Source organism: Oncorhynchus tshawytscha, linkage group LG09 (assembly GCF_018296145.1).
Source record: "Oncorhynchus tshawytscha isolate Ot180627B linkage group LG09, Otsh_v2.0, whole genome shotgun sequence".
Classification (NCBI taxonomy): domain Eukaryota; kingdom Metazoa; phylum Chordata; class Actinopteri; order Salmoniformes; family Salmonidae; genus Oncorhynchus; species Oncorhynchus tshawytscha.
In genome coordinates, this window is record NC_056437.1 from 69,620,533 (window position 1) to 69,635,863 (window position 15,331).

At 40.3% G+C, this 15,331-nt stretch overlaps 1 protein-coding gene across 1 annotated transcript; it reads left to right on the forward strand.

The window, feature by feature from the left end:
- The first annotated feature begins 229 nt into the window (after positions 1-229).
- Positions 230-12,670, forward strand: LOC121847209. Its single transcript, XM_042327321.1, has 9 exons — positions 230-376; positions 6,043-6,069; positions 6,286-6,600; positions 6,773-7,087; positions 7,319-7,624; positions 9,170-9,493; positions 9,709-9,840; positions 10,111-10,288; positions 11,611-12,670. The coding sequence occupies exons 1-9, from the start codon at positions 334-336 to the stop codon at positions 11,843-11,845; spliced, it is 1,875 nt and encodes a 624-aa protein (XP_042183255.1). The 5' UTR covers positions 230-333; the 3' UTR covers positions 11,846-12,670.
- The last annotated feature ends 2,661 nt before the right edge of the window (positions 12,671-15,331 follow it).

A 15,331-nucleotide genomic window follows, 5' to 3' on the forward strand; every position in this document is an offset into this window, starting at 1 on the left:
AACCATAAAAATAGTATGAGCACTGGGAAGTAAAAGGTGTGACTCTCGACTCGCTATTTTGGGCCTTTGCCTTCCTAATCTACTTCCTTAGGTCAAGACCATCAAGCTCTCACTTTTGATTTTCCCTGGTTTGTCTATCAATCAAACAGGGTACATGGGCTTTACTAGCAACAAAACTGTTTACCCTAGATACAACAGCAAAAAGTAGGAAGTAACAGAGGAGCTGGGCACAGCAAAATCACCAGACAGTTTCCGACAGAGACTGGTCATCACACATTTTACAAGAAAGCTTATTCAGTTCTACAAGAGAAAATACCTTTCTTAATTTCTGAAATGAAGATCAAAATATTGAAAAGTCTCCTCTATCTGACAATGGGTGAGTTTAACTTCCAAAACGTGCAATTTAATTTCATATTTGTCAGCAAAGGGAGAACACTGCGTTGCTTGAAATTCATGTTAACGGCTGGTTTTTGGATAAGATCTGTATGAATAGGAGGTATTAAGTTCAGGGGAAGGACCGGAGTTATCACACATACTGAAGTGCGTTAATATAGCCTTTTTGTCTGTTATTTCTCACTTAATTTCATTTGAGAGAAAAACAATTGTCACATAGAAGATTGTGAAAGAATAAAACATGAAAGTAGGTCACTTCTGAAGTAGTTATGGTGGCTGGTTAGAAGTACAATAGTTTAAGGCAAAAAAAACAACAACCTTGAGGTAAATGTGAGTGAGGTGTAAGATGAAATCCAACCAAGGTCACATAGTGTCCACCACTTTATTCTAGGGTTCAAAATCTAACAAACAAACTAAATGGATATATGAGCTACTTATAAGCAGTTAATAGTTCATCGTCATAGCATAGTACATGCTTTTGGTTCAATTGAATTTTGTTTCTACTAAATAGACATTCTCACTATCCATCATACTTCCCCTTTTTAGAAGCAGTTTTTTTTTCAAACACGCTTTCTGAGGAGAGGGGTTGACAGGGTTAACTTGAAAGAGAAACATTGGGTTTGTCAGATATTTTTAAAACAGACATTTCATCTCACATACTGAACTTGTTTCTTGAGTCAAAGTTGTAAAGAGAAGTAGGGAGGTGTTATCTAGCCAACGGATGCATTTGTCAAAGGGACTTGGTTCTGTAACCTGAATGAATGTGTGCATTTATGTGAGAAATCAGCTTATGCACCTACAGTTGAAGTTGGAAGTTTAATAAACCTTAGCCAAATACATTTAAATTAAACTCAGTTTTTCACAATGCTGACAATGCTGACAGTCTTACGTCAGTTAGGATCACCACTTTATTTTAAGAATGTGAAATGTCAGAATAATAGTAGAGAGAATGATTTATTTCAGCTTTAATTTCTTTCATCACAAGTTTACATACACTCAATTAGTATTTGGTAGCATTGCCTTTAAATTGTTTAACTTGGGTCAAACATTTTGGGTAGCCTTCCACAAGCTTCCCACAATAAGTTGGGTGAATTATGGCCCATTCCTCCTGACAGAGCTGGTGTAACTGAGTCAGGTTTGTAGGCCTCCTTGCTCGCACACGCTTTTTCAGTTCTGCCCACAAATGTTCTATAGGATTGAGGTCGGGGCTTTGTGATGGCCACTCCAATACCTTGACTTTGTTGTCCTAAAGCCATTTTGCTACAACTTTGAAAGTATGCTTGGGGTCATTGTCCATTTGGAAGAGCCATTTGTGACCAAGCTTTAACTTCCTGACTGATGTCTAGAGATGTTGCTTCAATATATCCACATCATTTTCCTTTCCTCATGATGCCATCTATTTTGTGAAATGCACCAGTACCTCCTGCAGCAAAGCACCCCCACAACATGATGCTGCCATCCCCGTGCTTCATGGTTGGGATGGTGTTATTCGGCTTGCAAGCCTCCCCCTTTTCCTCCAAACATAACGATGGTCATTATGGCCAAAACAGTTCTATTTTTGTTTCACCAGACCAGAGGACATTTCTCCAAAATGTACAATCTTTGTCCACATGTGCAGTTGCAAACCGTAGTCTGGCTTTTTTTATGAGAGTTTTGGAGCAGTGGCTTCTTCCTTGCTGTGCAGCAACTGAGTTTGAAGGTAGGCCTTGAAATACATCCACAGGTACTGTACACCTCCAATTGACTCAAATTATGTCAATTAGCCTATCAAAAGCTTCTAAACCCATGACCTAATTTTTTGGAATTTTTCTTTTTTTTTTAAAGGCACAGTCAATTTAGTGTATGTAAACTTCTGACCCACTGGAAATGTGATACAGTGAATTATAAGTGAAATAATCTGTCCGTAAACAATTGTTGGAAAAATGTCTTGTGTCATGCACAAAGTAGATGTCCTAACCGACTTGCCAAAAGTATAGTTTGTTAACAAGAAATTTGTTGAGTGTTTGAAAAGCAAGTTTTAATGACTCCAACCTAAGTATATGTAAACTTCTGACTTCAACTGTAGGTCAGAGGCAGGCAACCCTGTTCCTGGAGAGCCGCAGGGTATGCAGGATTTTGCTTTAACTGACCTAAAAGACCAGGTGTGTTGAATTTGTTTCAGGAAAACCTGGTTGGTTAGCTACCTGCAGATTCATGCAGGGTAGTAATGTCATGAGTTGGTATTATGGTTCATTGTTTACCTAGCTAGCTAGCTAACATTAGCTGGCTGGCTCACTAGCTAACAGTACGTGTATGATCTTATTTTTCATATCTCAGAGCAATTTCCTTGGCTAGCTATAGCCTAATGTTAGCTAGCTATCATTGAACCTGGTTGGTTAACTACCTGCAGATTCATGCAGGGTAGTAACATCATGAGTTGGGATTATGGTTCATTGTTTACCTAGCTATCTATCTACATGTCTTAACAAAACATGTCTGTGCAAGTAACCATTCCGGGTGTTTTTGTAAATTCAGTCTGGCCATCTACTCCGATTTCAGAACACTCTCGTCTGAGTGTGCCAGAGCACCGAATAACTTACACGTTAAATATGGCCGGTGTCAGTAAACATCAGCAAAAAAGCGTAATTAAATTGTTGCCAGCAGCACAGTTACAGTCGATAACATCAGAGTGGGGTGTACTCTCATTTGTAGGTAACAAGCTAGCCAAAGTTAGCCAGTTGTTGTGAGGTTAGAAAGTTCGGATCAACCCTACTCATCTGCCAGAGCGTCTAGTCTGCGCTCTGAACGCCCCGAGAGCGAAACACTCTGAATATATAAACTGACAATCTGACAGCACAGTTACCGTCACCAACGCTCTGGATAACATAACAGCCTAACCAGCTCTCCTCGGGCGAGTAATGTTCAGTGAGCTGGAAGTAGCTAGCAAGTTAGCTTGGGTGCTTGACTGCTGCTGTTAGTACAGAACGCTCGGATCAACCCTTAAAGAGATGGGTGGGGCTAAAACTTGAGAGGGTGTGAACGATGCTGAATGGGTGTAGACAAAGGGATCTCCAGTAGTAGTACCAAAAATATTCAAAGGCCATTTTCTCAAAGGTGAGTTTACAAGTTTATCAACTTTCAGAGAATTGCTTTCCTATTGTTCCTCAACTGTAGTGTATGATATATACTTTGTAGCTCTGAGTCTCTACTTGTATTCAATGTAAAAATAAAAAATAAATAAAAACACCATTTCAAATTTTGCTATGTTAGACCAATTTGAGTCGGTCGGTCACATTTAGTCAATCACTGAACTGACCAACTGAGCTAATTGATCAGTTCAGTTATTGACTAAATTCAACAAACTTGGTCTTCCAGGCTAGTTAACTCCAAATCCTGTGTACCCTGCGGTTCTCTATGACTAGGTGTTGAATGTACATGTGCCCAGAGACAGCAACTTTACCTTCGTCCAGGGCCAGCTCTGTCTCTCTTGACCTTCTATTCATTCCTGGGGGAGCTGCGTGCCCACGCATGCACACATTTTAAAAGGGAACATTGCTCATGGCCACCAAACAAAACCAGCCACCTCACAGCTTGCTAGCTGACCTCTTATTCGGCCAGTCAAAGTTGGTTCAGATGGTGACGAAATCTAAATATGTACAAAAAGGAAAAATACAAAAGGCATGCCCAAACTAAAGACTCAAAAACATATGAAAATTCTCATTGCCAATGTTCCCTCAAATTTATTTTGTCACTACACACAAGTCTGAGCGCATACTTGAACGTTGTGAAAATTCTGTGAACACTGAGGCTGTACCCGCTGTAAGTTAGTTTTAACACTGGATAAGTATTCTACTGTGGCTATTTGTTCATAGTATATGCCTACCAAAGAGGCCTACTGTACCATCAAAAACAATGGAGAAAATGCATCCCATAGCATTTTAACATGGAAATAACTATTGAAATAACTGTTCTATGATACAGCCTACAGCAGCAGCCAATGTGTAGTGTTCAATGTAGGCCTACATTCCATGAGACTTTTAAAAACAAGCCGTTTAGCCACTTATCCTTCAGACAAGGATGTGAGTGAAAATGTTGTTGTATTGTCTTGTTTGATGTTCGATGCAAAATAAAAATGCATTGATATTCCCAGACCATTATTATTATGACAGCAAATCAGACAGAAATGTATGCTACCCTACTACGTAGCTTATTCATGCCTGTCTCAAAATGCAACACTGCCCATTTAAGACATTAAAAATCTTTTTATCTGCCTCGATTTTCAAAGATAGCTAGAATCACTCCCCCACTGCTGACCAGAAATTAGCTATTACTGAGCTAATAACTCACTAATTAGCAAAGAATAGGCCTATGAACAAATGTGCACACGCGGCTACATGCGGTTCTTCGCTTTGATCTCAACACAATAGCAGCTGCTCATGACCGCTCGTGCCTGTCAATGGAGTCTTGCATAGTTTGTTTTGTTTCGGTATATTGCATTGAAAGAGGCTAATATTATGTTGATTCGATCACAATTCCCACAGTGAAGAGAAACGTTGATAGTGTTAACTAACGGGGTGGAAACTCTAGTAAAGTTTCATGAAGTTCCATCTCGTGTGTCTCTGCTCAGGTTGATATTTCTTCTGCGCAGCAGTCCTGGGGAGCTGCGTACCCACGTCTTACAAGGGAACATTGCTCATGGCCACCAAACAAAACCAGCCACCTCACAGCTTGCAAGCTGAGAATTACCTTAATGTGATGTGCTTATCAACCAGGATCAGCACCTGGGGGAATGGAGTGTGGAAGTGGTAGTGAGCTGTAGTGTGCAGTCTAAACTACCTAACCTATTCCCTAACAGGAAGTCAAGCCTCTGACTGAGGTCAGAACAACCTGAATCCTGGTTTAGGAAGGCCACCAAAAATCCTGAAATTTCCATCCCTAACTATAACATTTTCCGACAAGATAGAACTGCCAAAGGGGGCAGAGTTGTAATCTACTGCAGAAATCTCTGAGGCTGGAGTCTTATATCTCCCTCTCGAACTTTAAGCATCAGCTGTCTGAGCAGCTTACCGATCACTGTACCTGTACACAGCCAATCTGTAAATAACACACCCAACTACCTCATCCCCATATTATTACTTACCCTCTTGTTCTTTTGCACCCCAGTATCTCTACTTGCACATCATCATCTGCACATCTATCACTTGAGTATTAATGCTAAATTGTAATAATTTTTTCGCTTCTAGGGCCTATTTATTGCCTACCTCCCTACTCTTCTACATTTGCACACACTGTACATCAATTTGTATGTTCTTTTGTGTTTTTGACTGTACGTTTGTTTATGTGTAACGCTGTGTTGTTGGTTTTGTCGCACTGCTTTGCTTTATCTTGGCCAGGTCACAGTTGTAAATGAGAACTTGTTCTCAACTGGCCTACCTGGTTAAATCAAGGTGAAATAAAAATAAATATAAAATCTTTCACACAGCATACTTCTTGAGCATGTGGATTGATGCTTGTGACAGTTCATGCGATGAACCACAGAAGACTGCCTGTGGGCTCGACTTCAGTATGATTTTGCTGACAGTATCAAGTGGTTTCAGCTGTACATTTACTGCATACATATATTTTGAGACTGCCTACCACTAATTTCATACATTTCTTTTTCTCTATTAGTTTATCCACTAAATGTGTTACCTGCTGGTAAGTGAATCTCCTTGAGATAGTTGTGGCAATTACTTTTTCCCATTGAATGAACAAAATGTTTATAGCATATTCTTTATAAAAATAAAGTCATAGTGTGATGCACAATCAGATACATTCGCTGAGTTGTTAATAAATACGTTTATAAATAAAGATGGCCAATTAAGCAAACCTGTGAATTTTGATGAATGACTTCCCATGTCTTTTACCTGACAGTCACTTCCCAGATCAGGCTGGTCAATGGTAAAGATCGCTGCTCAGGAAGAGTGGAGATCTATTACAGTGGCCAGTGGGGAACAGTTTGCGATGATTCCTGGGATATTAAAGATGCTGAGGTGGTGTGTAGACAGCTGGACTGTGGGGTTACAAACCAAGTCCGAAGTAGTGGCCAATATGGTCCAGGCAGTGGAACTATCTGGCTGGATGACGTTGCATGCACTGGTAGTGAACGTCATCTCACAGAGTGCCCGCACAGAGGATTTGGAATACATAACTGTCATCATAGTGAGGATGCTGGTGTTGTCTGCCCAGGTAAGAGGGTCACATAGTCTTGCCATTCCAAGTTCTTTCATGACACATCTGTTCACAGTTGATATCATGAAATGCATGATGTCCTGAGGTTCATTTCATCATCTAAAAACCACCCAGTTCCGTGCCTTGTAAATGACCTTGACTTTAATGTTAGTCTTTTTCCACCTCCAAGCTGCCGAGGTCAGGCTGGTCGATGGGAAGGGTCGCTGCTCTGGGAGAGTGGAGATCTATCACAGTGGCCAGTGGGGAACAGTGTGTGATGACGACTGGGATATGAATGATGCTGCGGTGGTGTGTGGACAGCTGGGTTGTGGGAGTGCTGTAGGTGCCCCTCTTGGTGCCCATTTTGGTCAGGGTAGTGAACCAACCTGGCTGGATAATGTGAACTGCTCTGGTAGTGAAAGCTACCTCTCAGAGTGCTCACACAGAAGTTTTGGAGTTGAAGACTGTAATCATGGTGAAGATGCTGGTGTTTTCTGCCTCTCAGGTAGGGAGTGGTTTTATCATGTAGTGACATGATTGCAGAAACAGTAAAGAGAGAAAAAAAGATGTTAAACAACGCCTGGGGTCGACACTTCCGACACCAATCATTTAGAATACTGCTGCTTGTGATTTGAATGTATGTATGTTCAGTTTTGTGCAGTGAACAGGACAGAACGTGAAATGGAGTCCTACATGTATCTGTATCTTGTAACTAATACACAGAACCTTTGTACAGGTTTAACCCTGAAGAGACCTACCCTCTCTAGAACACCTTCCCATTCAGCTTTTTCACCTGGTGAAACGGCCCAGTTCATCTGCTCTGTCCCACAGCGAATTCCCATCTCTGCAACATTTGCCTTATATATGGGGGGATCTTCAATAATGACCAAGGCAGTTGGAACCACTCAGACCAGTAAGACTTTCACATTGTCCAGTCTGCAATCTGCACACCAGGGATGGTACAGTTGTTTACAACAGATAACCCAGAACGGTCAGAAAATGATCAGCTCTTCTTCAAGCAACTCCATGGACATCACTATTGGTGAGTAAGACCGCAACAACACTTACAGTTGAGTGCACTAAAATGCTTTATAAAAACGGATTTTGCATAACAGATTTTAGTGACATACTAGTAGACGCTAGAGCAACTTGTTGCACACGCATTGCAGCAATTCTTCTGCCACAAACTGATCAATGCCAGCTTCTGTAAGGTTACATAAGCAGTGCCTCCAGAAAGTATTCACACCCCTTGACTTTTTCCACATTTTGTTGTTACAAAGTGGGATTCAAATGTCAGCAATCTACACAAAATACTCTGTCAAAGTGGAAGAAAAAGTTGATGCGAAAACAGCAGCACGGGTTGCGATGACAAGGTCAAATGTATTGGCAGCCTTGTACGATTCACTATTTCTTCAAAAATACGTGGAAATGTCCTCCACCCCAGCCCCTAACTAATTGTTGTTCTGCTATCTTTTTATAAGGGGGGGTGAGATATTCTGCTCTGATCCACAGCAAAACAATTATTTAACTGGCTTTATTTTGACTATTTTACACCTTGATTTCTCCGTGACGAATCAATCAATCAAGTTGATTTATAAAGGCTTTTTTACATCAGCCAATGCCACAAAGTGATATACAGAAACCCAGCCTAAAATCCCAAACAGCATGCAATGCAGATGTAGAAGCATGGTGGCTAGGAAAACTCCCTGGAAAGGCAGGAACCTAGGAAGAAACCTAGAGAGAAACCAGGCTCTGAAGGGTGGCCAGTCCTCTTCTGGCTGTGCCGGGTGGAGATTATAACGGTACATGGCCAAGTTGTTCAAATGTTCATAGATGACCAGCAGGGTCAAATAATAATAATAATCACCTTGGTTGTAGAAGGTGCAACAGGTCAGCACCTCAGGAGTAAATGTCAGTTGGGTTATCAATAGCCGATCATTCAGAGATAGAGACAGTAGGTGCGGTAGAGAGAGAGAATCGAAAACAGCTGGCCCGAGACAAGGTAGCACGTCTGCTGAACAGGTCAGGGTTCCATAGCCGCAAGCAGAACAGTTGAAACTGGAGCAGCAGCACGACCAGGTGGACTAGGAACAGCAAGTGACCCTCTAAAAGCTCCAAATAAATCTGAGATCTGCCACAGAGGTTGCCTGGGGTGACGGAGTTGACATCATCTGCTCCGTCACAACCCAACACTTGGGTGGAGCATTCAAATTAAAGAAGACTTTAGGCTCGTTCAAAATGGACAAAACCACAAGTAGCAACTCTGTCATCTTCAACGTTCCTAAAGTGGTCTTTAGCCATGAGGGGTCATACCGATGTCAGTATGAGTCAAGGGTATCCAGTAGAGACTTCAGCTCCCCTCAAAGTGACTCTGTTGAATTCTCTGTTATAGGTGAGCAACTAAACATTAATGAGTGAACACCATCAGCAAGAGGAACACTGGGTTCCGAGATTATACGTTCTTTAATGCAAGAGTTTGGATATCTCTTCATAATGTATTCTAACATAGTGTTCTCTTGTCGAGAAAGAGTACTGTTATGCTGAATTTTAGTGCACACGTTAACAATCTGCTCTTGTCTTTTGCTAGTTGTCTTGTTACAGCCCAACATCTCTCTCAATGCTCCAAATGGAGGGATGTTCTGGGGACTTCAGGGGCCAGAGGTGACCAGGGGCCACAGCTTCTCCATCACCTGCTCCATTCAGCCACAGTATCCTGGAGGCCTCTTCTATCTGGACTTTTCTGGGTCCAACAGGACTGAAACTGAGCCAGCAGTCAACCACTCTGCCTCCTTTCACTTTCCTGTTGCAGAGTATACAGACCAGGGGAACTACAGTTGTGTTTATGAAGTTAATGTCTCCACCCTGTCATTCCATTCTACCAAGACAGAGTTGCTGACAGTCGGCATTCGAGGTAAAATACATTTTATTTTTATGTTTTCAAGTGCATTACCATGAAGGCCATATGTAAGGATTGTGAGTAGAAAAAAGTATAGATATTATCAGTCCTATCATTCTTGCAATATTTGTTTAAGACCAATGTTTTACATTGCAGAAGAATTTGATAGCTATGCGAATTATAAAATGTGGTCTTCTGAAAGATGTTGAATATGGTGTTTCTCTCCATAGCATCCATAGTCCCCATTATTACCCCTGGTGCAATATGTGGGCTACTGCTCCTCCTCCTGCTGTTCATTCCTTGTCTAGTCTGGAAGAAGATAAGCAGCAGAGATCAGTCTATTATGATAAACCCAAGAGAAAGTAAGATCTAGCTCCTCTAAACAGGATTCAGGTTCGGGCTGCAAAATACCCAGGTTTTCAAGAACACCCAGTTGGAAGATTCCTGAAAATCAGGAAGGATTCATTAGGAAATAGGGAATCCTCCCACCAGGATATCTTGAAAACCTGGACATTTTGATTACTGTAATTGTTCAACCCTAATTTTGTTATGGTTTTGTACTGTTTATGATATCTATTCATGCATATATTCACTGACGTTATTTATATGAATTAAACTGATCAATCCCTCAGCTGCCAATAACATTAGCACATATGAAAACACTGTGGTTGCAGCGAGTGAAGAAAATGATGAAGAGGACTATGTCAACGTAGAAGCCTTTGTCAACAAGAGAAAAGATGAAGACTTGAAAAAAGGATGCCATGCAAGAATGTATGTGAAAAGGGAGTTGCTTACCATTAAAAATAATGAGTAAGTCATGTGTTGTCTCTACCTTCTTGCCCTTTGTGCTGTTGTCTGTACCCGATCATGTTTGTACCCTGTTTTGTGCTGCTACCATGTTGTGCTGCTGCCATGTTTTGTTGTCATGTGTTGCTGCCATGTTATGTTGTTGTCTTAGTAGGTCTCTCTTAATGTAGTGTTGTGGTGTCTCTCTTGTCGTGATGTGTGTCAGCGAGTGAGGAAAATGACGAAGAGGACTATGTCAACGTAGAAACCTTTGTTAAAAGCAAAGATGGAAGACTTGAAAAAAGGATGCCACGCAGGAATACATGTGAAAAGGAAGTTGCTTACCACCAAAAATAATGATAAAAAATGTCTGCAGTTATGAAAGGATAACCTGTGCCAAGATCCTGACCTGCAGTCCAGGGGCCAGATTCACGAAACCTTCTTAAAAATACATTTCTTCTTAACTGGCATTTTTTCCTAAAATATAGACTTAAGAAGAAAGTTAAGCAAAGTTGCTATTCCTCAAAATAGTTATTGGAATTAGGTTTTTCCTCAGAAAAAAGTTAAGAAGATAAACGTAACTTTATGACAGCTAAACCCTTGTCTCAAGACACATGGGTACTTTTGTAACCATTCATGTTTTCTTGCTCCACAGAAACAGTTGGCTACCGGATATTTAAATACAGCCAGATTGCAAATTAAACACGCACTATATAGCAAGCTAGTAATTAACAATATATTACAATATTCAATAAGTGTTAAATAGCTAACCCTATCTCGTAAATTTGCAAAGAGGACCTTGCTTAACTTAGCTAACGTGAACGTCGTTAGCTACGTTGGATTTAATGTCTTTACACGTTTGCTAGCTAAAGTAGGTAACTAACCTACCGGTTGCGCAGTCCTTCTACCACCATCTCTATGATGGACGACACCTTCTCCTCCAGCTGGTCCACATAAATGGTCTCTCGGCTCCCTTCTTCTTAGTAGCCGACTTGATGTCAGAACACTTGTTTTTTATGGCATCACCGTCCCTTGCCATACCCCCGATGGCAGAGACAGGCTCGGCCACTCTCGCCCATCCTCTCTTTTTGGTCTCTGCAATGAACCTGCAGTTATGAAGTTTCCCCAACAGCAACCTTTTCCTGGCTGCTATTTCCTCCACCATCACTTCAAACTCTTGTTTAAGTTTTCATTGAGCTTTCTGGTTATCCATTTTTGGTTTTGATGTACAGGAGCTAATGTTAGTCTGATAGTCTGTCTCATTTTTTTCCTTAGGTTTTTCCCTAAGTAATGTTTCATGAATCTGTCCCCAGGCATGTAACTCAAATGTTTGTATTCATCCTCAGGAATGCTCCAGGATCCATGAACAAGTGTGGAAACAACCAAGGTGAAGGGCCAGAGTCAAGTGAGGAAGATGAGTCCGACTATGAAAATGCAGATATCATCACAGAGAGGGATTTTGCTGAAGACATCTACGATGAAGACAGTGAGTCTTTAGACCTGGAGCTGCTCACTTCATGTAAATCTGGAAGGGAGAATGACTATGAAGAAGATGACAACATATACGCAAACAATGAGTGAAGGCCTTGTAATACGAATGCTGATGCAGAGGTATTGATGCCAGGAGAGGCATGAAAGGTTAGTTTTGTGAGTTGAATTATAAGGGCTTAAATAAAAAACAACTTAAAAAAACAAAATGTTCACTTAGTAGATACGAGTAATGGCTTTGTTTGAATACGAATTACAATTTCAATGTAAATAGTTTGGGTGTATGAGTTCTAGTTGTATTGTTGCCAGGTAATTGTATGAGTTTTCTGACTTAACTTTGTTATATTTTTTTATTTTTTATTATGACATTATTTACTTCAGTTTAAAAGTAGTGATTGTCTTGATGAATTGGCTGAACGCATTGAACATGATCTATTATTACATTTTTTAAAGTAAATATATTAATACTATATTAATACTAGACTGTTTATCTTCTATAACGTTCAGTGTGCTGTCAAGGAGTTGTGCTGTCAAAGAATAGTCGTAGCAATGACTGGTTGTGATGTGCTAAACTTGAGATCTACACTCTTAGAAAAAAGGGTCCCAAAAGGTTTTCTTGGCTGTCTGCATAGGATAACCCTTTTTGGTTCCAGGTAGAACTCTTTTGGGTTCCATGTAGAACCATCTGTGTAAAGGGTTCTACCTGGAACCAAAAAAGGATTCTTCAAAGGGTTCTCCTATAGGACAGCTGAAGAACTCTTTTAGGTTCTAGATAGCACATTTCTTTCCCCAAGTGTACAGTATGACAAAAAGCAAATACATTTGTACTGTATGTATAGAATCTAACAATAATTTTGACTTCAGTGTACATTTTTGATTATTGTGTGTGTGACTATAAAGAACATGAAATCCATGAAACCTGACTACTTATTAACAAAAGCATAAAACTTAAATTGTTGTTGATGAACAAAAATTGTTTTGAAAATATGTGGAGATTTAAATACTGTACAGCTATATGTTCAAGAATTAGAAATAGATCTCTGGACGCAGAAGGCCAAAATCGACCCTGACCAACAACTCTCATTTTGAAGAAATGTATAAAATGGAGCAAAAAAAATAGAAAAAAAGAAGAAACCCAAACACTGCTCTTGATTGTATTACATGGAACCCAAACCGACTGCGTGTGTGCGCCATCGTGCATAAATGTATTTTGTCCCCCCACACCAAATGCGATCAGGACACGCAGGTTAAAATATCAAAACAAACTTTGAACCTATTACATTAATTTGGGGACAGGTCAAAAAGCATTAAACATGTATGGCAATTTAGCTAGCTAGCTTGCACTTGCTAGCTAATTTGTCCTATTTAGCTAGCTTGCTGTTGCTAGCTAATTTGTCCTGGTATATTAACACTGAGTTGTTATTGTACCTGAAATGCACAAGGTCCTCTGCTCTAACAATTCATCCACACATAAAACGGTCAACTAAATTGTTTCTAATCATCTCTCCTCCTTCCAGGCTTTTTCATCTTTGAACTTATATGGTGATTGGCACCTAAACTTTCATAGTATTACCACGACGACCGGCAACAAAGTTCGTCTTTCAATCACCCACGTGGGTATAACCAATGAGGAGATGGCATGTGGGTACCTGCTTCTATAAACCAATGAGAAAATGGGAGAGGCAGGACTTGCAGCGCATTCTGCACCAGAAATAGGAATGACTTCTATTTTAGCCCTTAGCAACGCAGATGCTCGTTGACACGCACGAGCAGTGTGGGTGCAATAATTGAATAACATAGATTCCTAAATTTATTTTGCGACCCGAACGGTGTAGTCAGGGTATCACTGTTCTTTAAAAAGCTTTACTTATCGGCCACGTGACCTTCGTCAGAGCTTTTGTGAGTTTTTAAAATTAGCACCGTTATGTAGACAGCCCCACCCACATCCATGCCACGCATCGAATGGGGTTGGAGTCGAGAGAAAACAAATAAGTGCTACCAAATATAATGTACAATGTGCATTTCATCCATATTAGAAAAAAGTGTGTACATAAAACGTATCAAACACGTCTGTAAAACCACAATGAGGACATCGACCTACCAAACAAGTTTTCGATCTACTATTGACCTGACAAGCAAAATGCATACAGGAAAATGGTTCCAAATAAATTGCATTATTACCTGCTCCACCACCCACGTTATTGACATGATTAATAACTTCTTGATGCACCCATCCCGTTACGGGGATCGTTTTCGTCAACATCCACTGAATTGCAGAGCGCCAAATTCAAATTAAATTACTAAAAATATTTAATTTTCATGAAATCACAAGTGCAATATAGCAAAACACAGTTTAGCTTGTTGTTAATCCACCTGGCATGTCAGATTTCAAAAAGCTTTTCGGCGAAAGCATACCAAGCGTTTATGTAAGGACATCTTTCTCAGCAGACAAAATTTTACAATCAGCTAGCAGCCAAGTAGATTTGTCACGAAAGTCAGAAAAGCAATAAAATGAATCGCTTACCTTTGATGATCTTCGGATGTTTGCACTGACGAGACTCTCAGTTACACAATAAATGTTCCTTTTGTTCCATAAAGATTATTTTTATATCCAAAATATCTCCATTTGGTTGACGCGTTATGTTCAGAAATCCACAGGCTCGAGCGGTCATGAACGGGCAGACGAAAATTCCAAATAGTATCCGTAAAGTTCATAGAAACATGTCAACCATTTTTTATAATCAATCCTCATGTTGTTTTTACAATATACAGTGCCTTGCGAAAGTATTCGGCCCCCTTGAACTTTGCGACCTTTTGCCACATTTCAGGCTTCAAACATAAAGATATAAAACTGTATTTTTTGTGAAGAATCAACAACAAGTGGGACACAATCATGAAGTGGAACGACATTTATTGGATATTTCAAACTTTTTTAACAAATCAAAAACTGAAAAATTGGGCGTGCAAAATTATTCAGCCCCTTTACTTTCAGTGCAGCAAACTCTCTCCAGAAGTTCAGTGAGGATCTCTGAATGATCCAATGTTGACCTTCAAGGGGGCCGAATACTTTCGCAAGGCACTGTATAATCGATAATATTTCAACCGGGACTGTAGCTTCTTCAATAGGAGAGAGAGAGAAAATGTCTGCTCCAAGCTGTTGCACATGCAAAACGCTGCTGGTACCCAGCCATCCAATGACGCGATATGATCTTTCTCGCTCATGTTTCAAAATAAAAGCCTGACGCTATTTCTCAAGACTGTTCACACCATGGGGATGCCATAGGAAAGGGAATCGGGTTGATATCCCTTTAAATGGAGCGAAGGCAGGCAATGGAACAGAGAGCTTTCAGGAAAAACAGCAATTCCGGGTTGGATTTTCCTCAGGTTTTCGCCTGCAATATCAGTTCTGTTATACACACAGACAATATTTTTGACCGTTTTGGAAACTTTAGAGTGTTTTCTATCCTAATCTGACAATTATATGCATATTCTAGATTCTGGGCCTGAGAAATAGGCCGTTTCTTTTGGGTACCTTTTTCATCCAAACATCAAAATACTGCCCCCTACACTCAACAGGTT